This window comes from Strix aluco, chromosome 4 (genome assembly GCF_031877795.1).
Source record: "Strix aluco isolate bStrAlu1 chromosome 4, bStrAlu1.hap1, whole genome shotgun sequence".
Lineage (NCBI taxonomy): Eukaryota > Metazoa > Chordata > Aves > Strigiformes > Strigidae > Strix > Strix aluco.
In genome coordinates, this window is record NC_133934.1 from 26,615,084 (window position 1) to 26,621,172 (window position 6,089).

General features: G+C 40.3%; 1 protein-coding gene across 1 annotated transcript; it reads left to right on the plus strand.

Annotated features, from left to right (window-relative positions):
* The first annotated feature begins 359 nt into the window (after positions 1–359).
* On the plus strand, positions 360–5,768 carry CHRNA9 (cholinergic receptor nicotinic alpha 9 subunit). Its single transcript, XM_074821378.1, has 5 exons — positions 360–429; positions 1,489–1,634; positions 2,438–2,592; positions 3,247–3,779; positions 5,215–5,768. Exons 1-5 carry the CDS (start codon positions 360–362, stop codon positions 5,766–5,768), a joined length of 1,458 nt encoding a protein of 485 aa, XP_074677479.1.
* The last annotated feature ends 321 nt before the right edge of the window (positions 5,769–6,089 follow it).

A 6,089-nucleotide genomic window follows, 5' to 3' on the forward strand; every position in this document is an offset into this window, starting at 1 on the left:
AAAGGGTTCTTCGTAAATTGGTCAAAATCTTACATTTGTAGTAAAAATTGCAATGGAATCTAGTTTTTCTACTGATACCCCATTCGTTTGTCTTCTCCCTAAGCATTAGCTTAAAAGCACGCAGCTCTCAGGTTACGGAGGGAGGGAGGGTTTGTTAGAGCCCCAGGCGGTGGCAGGGACAAAGACCATCGATCTGCTCTAGGACTGACAGCTGCTGAGGACTGAGCTGCTTCTAGCAGCTCGTCAGTGCCTCAGCATCCTTATGTTGCTGTGCAACTTGGGGTTTAGGGTTTTTTTGTTAGTTTTGGGTGGTGTTAAACGTTTTTGTGCCCTTGAGTGAACAGTTTTAAGGTGCAGAAATGAAGAGAAATAGCCTGTCCTCCTGTTCCATCTCTCTCTGGTTGCTGTTTACAGCAGTGATGCTTCAAGGTGAGAATACTGCTTGATAGCTAGATGTTGCATTGAGGTTTATTTTACTCAGGAGGTAGTGTCCTGATGTGTCTTACATGGTCTTTCATCTGTTTCGTTTTACTTTGTCTCACTGATGCATAAACAAAATGAATGATCACGTACAGCCAGAACTTAAATGCTTTTTGTGAAGCTTTGATTTTTTAGGGTTTCTTTTTAATCGGGAAGGTTTGCTTTGAACTCTTATTAGTCTAGGAAGTCACTGTGAGTCACCAGAGAGTGATGTACACTAAAGCACTTGCTTCCTACAGAGTGCCAGCTGGCACTTGTGCAAGTCTTGTGAGTGTTACTGTCCTTGCCTCTTGCTTGCAGAAATGTGTGACTATCTAAAGGTAATGTAGAGACTGCCTATGGAAACTGTGATGAACAAACCAGTGTGGAACAGCAAAAGTGTCATTTAAAACCTAAAGTTTTAGTGAATTATCCTTAGTCATTAAGTCTAGATAGCAAGAAGCATCTTCAAATACGTGGTTTGGGAAGGTGTTAGTGCAAGGATGTGTTCAAACATCATGCAATTGCCAATTTGTGAAGAAATCAGCTCAGACATTTTCCAGGTGGTAGTTAAAGAAAGTAAATTCTGAAAGTAGCATGAATCTATCAGTGCTGCATTTAGGGAGATATCACAAGGCATTAGTCTGGGAGCAGGTCTGACTTCAGACTTTGCTTTTAATTTTAGCTTGGCAGATGTGTGACTGTAAGTCAATAATCTCTATGCCTATGAAAGACTTCAGTAAAATAAAGGTAATGATATTTACCTTCAAAAAAGGCAGGAATCTCTGGCTGCAGAGGTGGGGTTTTTTTGAGTGGGTGTGAAAAGCTAGTTAGCTATTCATTTAGTACAGGTGAATGCTGTCCTTATTTGGTATTCAGGTATACTTCTGTTTATGCACTAAGTTATATTCTACAGTATATGAATGATAAATACAGTTATAGCAAATACCTTCTTTCTATGGCTTCAAGAAGTATCTTCTGATACTGCTCAGTGCTTAATCTGATGTACTGAACAAATCTGTTATCTAGCTGTAGAATCAGCAAAAGGAAAATATGCTCACATGCTGTTTAATGAACTGTTTGAAGACTACTCAAATGCTCTAAGACCAGTGGAAGACACAGATAAAGTACTGAATGTCACCCTTCAGATCACATTGTCCCAAATTAAAGACATGGTGAGTAAGAGTACAGTTCTGTTTTTCTAAAGATGTGCAGAAATGTACTGGCTGTAAACCTTTTATGTGGAGTAGGAGAAGCAACTTGCATTTTGTTGTGACAACTTCAGTAGTGCTTTCTCACCAGGGTCATGTTCTCCTTCATAGATTCTTATCTAATTGCAACACTAAGACTTCCATTATAAGACTGCAAACTTACAGCTGCTGAATTGTTAAGACTTTTTTTGTAGTTTAGGTGTTGGTATTGCACCCTCCAGGCATTTTTTTCTGAGTTTTAAATAGAAAGAGCAAATGCTTTTTCTAACATGCAATTAATTTCTACATGAATGCCCTATTTTGGCCTTCAGTAATCTTTTTATACATTTGGTTCAGCCAGATATATTTTTAAGGCAAAAGAAAATGTGTCTGGAAGGGGAATGGAAAATCACTTTCATGACTTCTGAATTACAACTTCAAGGCCTCACCAAGCTTCCAGAGAATTTGTTAGACTGAATCTGTTAGCTGTGTGGTATTCTGAAGCTTGCAAAAGGAAATTCTTAAGATACTGGGAGCCTTAGACAACTATGATTAAAGCTAGGGGGAGGGTGCAGGGGGAAAGAAGGTTTAGACAAGAGAAAGTCCAGATAAATAAGCTCCCTGTACAGTGTATGGGCATATGTACCTGTCTGAGAAGTGCTCTTGTGGCCTGTCAGCATTCTGGCCTATTTTGGGCTCTGCTTTAAAGCTATACAACAAACGCTGTCTGCATCTAAGATGTGATTTTTGTCACCTTCAGCTAGAAATATTTCTACATTTTTATGCAGGATGAAAGGAACCAAATTTTGTCAACTTACTTATGGATTCGACAAAGCTGGTATGATGCATACCTCAAATGGGACAAAGATAAATATGATGGGTTGGATTCTATCAGGATTCCGAGCAATTTGGTTTGGAGACCAGATATTGTCCTGTATAACAAGTGAGTGTGGCTGGAGAAAATTGGCTTGAATATTTGTCTGAGGGTGGGAGGTGGCTGGAGAAGGAATTGACCCACAGAATCTGAACTTTTGCCACTTTCCCTTACCTTAGCAAGGGGTATGTTTGTTGTCTTAACATTTGTTGTTGATCATCTAAATATTTTGCAATAAAGTCATAGACAGGATTTGCCAATTGATTATGCTACACAGCAAAGCTGTTCTGAACTTCTCTGCACTGGGAATTGAATACCCTGGCAGTCTGAAGTGCTTTCTGCTGAGGCTGATGAAGAGCTCTGGAAGATTATCCACAGAAAAGTGGTACACAAAGGCTGCAATCCTTGTCTGCTCTCCCAGGCCAGTAGTGACCGGCAGATTATTTTCCTACTGTATCCTGTTTGAGTTCAAGTTTGAAGAAGCTATGGCCAGCAAATACAACATAGTTTAGCAGCACTGATTTTTGCCATTAATGGGCACTGGTACCTGCAAATAATAGATAATAGCAAGTTTCTACCAAAATTCAGTATAAATATAAATATGATTTCAGAAGCATGCCTTTAATGGTGTGAAACAAGGGTCTTCCCCCTTGTCACACCTTCCCTAGCCCACACTCTAGGTTGTTGCCTGTCAATCCTGACTGTCACTTTTTTGTCTTTTAGGGCTGATGATGACTTTTCAGAACCAGTGAATACTAATGTTGTGTTGAGATATGATGGAAAAATCACTTGGGATGCACCTGCTATCACAAAGAGTTCATGTGTAGTGGATGTATCTTATTTTCCTTTTGACAGCCAGCAGTGCAATCTTACGTTTGGGTCCTGGACCTATAATGGTAATCAGGTAGACATCATCAATTCTCTTGATAGTGGTGACCTCTCTGACTTCATAGAAGATGTGGAATGGGAGATTCATGGTATGCCAGCAGTTAAGAACGTCATCACTTATGGCTGCTGCTCTGAGCCTTATCCAGATGTGACCTTCACACTGATTTTGAAAAGGAAGTCTTCTTTCTACATATTTAATCTGTTGCTTCCTTGCATTTTGATCTCTTTCCTGGCCCCACTGGGATTCTATCTCCCTGCAGACTCTGGAGAAAAAGTGTCTCTGGGTGTTACAGTTCTTCTTGCTCTGACTGTGTTCCAGCTGATGGTTGCAGAGATCATGCCTCCCTCTGAAAATGTACCTCTGATAGGTGAGTTTTACATGCTTTGTCTTTAAACACGGCTTATTAATAGCAGGGCTGTATGTCAGGGAAACGTTATGTAATTTGTGCAGTCTGGTAAGATAAAGGTGATGCATTTTTAAAACAGTGAAATATTTAAAATGTGCCTGGAATTTGTACAGGTATGCTGCAGCTCTTTAAGGTCTTTTGTGTTTATTTTAAATTATATGTTAGCTGCTATTTTGTATTTACTAAATATAGTTAGACATTTAGAATTATTTTATCACATCTTGTAAAGGATTTTAGAACCAGCATATGAAGTGTAAGCAAGAGTTGTAAGCACAAGGTCAGACTCTTTCAAGATATGTTTCTGTTAAGATCCAGATGGTTGGGTGGCCTGGCTGGGACACTCAGGGTTGTCTTAATATCTGTCAATTGTTACATTGAACTGCAATGCCTGGCAATGCAGTATGCTGAATTTTAATTTAGACCTGAGTTCAGAAGAGCTGATCTGCAGTGAAAGAGTGGTGTCCTGTCTGCCATCTGCCAGGACTGGCCAGCCCCTTGGGGCAGGAGCTTGCCTGGCTGTCCTGGTGGGAGTTCTGGAGGACCAGGAACACAGTTGCCTCCACACTGGCTTCCAGCTTCGTTAAGATAATTCAGATCTCATTATTTTTATTCTTGTTATTGCTGTGTATATAAAAAACTACATGGCTTAACTGAGACAAAACACTGGTTAATGAATAGGACTGTTGAATGCATTTCCCACACCAGCAGCAACTATTCCTGCCTAGAATATGTGCTTGCTGGACCTTCCCTTCCCTTCCCTCCTATGGCACTGTCTAAATTAAGGAGCTAGGACCTAGCTTCAGTCTGCTTTCTCTATTCCCCTGCTCTCCCTCACCATCCTTTGCAACCCTTATGAAAACTGGGGTCACATCACGCTTGTCTGTGCTGCATCGTGTCATTGATGCCAGCCTGCGTGAATGCAAAGATCCATCTGCTGGCGTGGAGTGCGTCAATAGCTCCAACAAAGCGTTATCATCACTTTTGTTAATACATCAGGAAATGGGATTTCTAATGTGCCACGTGGAGCCATCAACATTGTGATTTTGAAGACACCACGAAAAGAGCAAGGCTCCTGATAAAAATTTTTTAAGCTGCTTTCTGAATGGGTGTATCTTGAGAAATCAGAGATTTTGGCTTGCAAATATTTACCATCCTAATACAATAGTCACTCAGCTGATAAAGGCATGCCAGTAATGAGTATGAGATTTTACTTTAATGGCTTTAATTTTTGTTTTTAAATGATAAATTAAGTGACATCTAAGTACAGAGAATCAGGGTGATTAAAAATTGGTTTCACTTGCATTTATGTTTAGCACTATGTTGTCACATTGTTATTTCTGCATTGAAGTTTGTTATTAGGGTAGCATCTTTAGTATGATTTTATTCTGTGTTCCAGGGAAGTATTACATAGCGACTATGACCATGATCACAGCTTCCACTGCATTGACGATCATTATAATGAATCTCCATCACTGTGGCTCAGAAGCAAAGCCTGTTCCGCAATGGGCCAGGGTGGTTATTTTGGACTACATGTCAAAAATCTTTTTTGTTTATGATGTGGGTGAAAATTGCACAAGTCCGAAAAGAGAGAAGGAAGAACGTAAGTTAGAGTGGGATGATGGGTGTCAGAAGAGTCACAAAGAGGTAAGGAGTCACCTTTCCAATAGGAATGATGACTGTGGTCTTAAGGAGAAGCTCAATGGAAATTTGAATAAAAGCTATGGAGTTCATGGTGAAAATGTTAGGGAGACTGTTAATTGCTGTTCCTGTTACAAAATGCTGATTAAGAACATTGAGTATATTGCTAATTGTGTCCGAGACCATAAAGCAAACCGGGCCAAAGGAATTGAGTGGAAAAAAGTCGCAAAAGTAATGGACAGGTTTTTCATGTGGATTTTTTTTATCATGGTGTTTTTTATGAGTGTGCTGATCATTGGGAAAGCAGCTTAACTGAAGATGAACACATTCATTTTGTAAATCTGAATATACTGGATTAGCTTGTTTCAGCAGAGTTCCAGGACAGGAGTGCTTTTGAGATCTTTGTCTTGTGTTCTGTAACAATAAACATATTGATTCTGTACGCTGGGACAGCATGTTGAGGCACTGCTCAGCTGAGGGCTTTGCTAGTGACTGTCCTTGCCTTTTAGTACAGAGTGCAGCCCTGATGGAGGCTGCTGGGTAAGCACTCTGTGCTCCATCTTGATGGATGGTGGCCATGACTTCAGGCTGAGTGTAGCGGAGCATTGCAGTGATGGACAGCCTAGCAGGGAG

What these genes read in the sequence shown, in the direction of transcription:
- CHRNA9 (XM_074821378.1), top strand. Translation starts at nt 360, where the DNA reads ATGAAGAGAAATAGCCTGTCCTCCTGTTCCATCTCTCTCTGGTTGCTG. An exon ending in GATATTGTCCTGTATAACAA is followed by an intron (nt 2,593 to 3,246) that starts GTGAGTGTGGCT and finishes TTTGTCTTTTAG; the next exon opens with GGCTGATGATGACTTTTCAG. An exon ending in TGAAAATGTACCTCTGATAG is followed by an intron (nt 3,780 to 5,214) that starts GTGAGTTTTACA and finishes TCTGTGTTCCAG; the next exon opens with GGAAGTATTACATAGCGACT.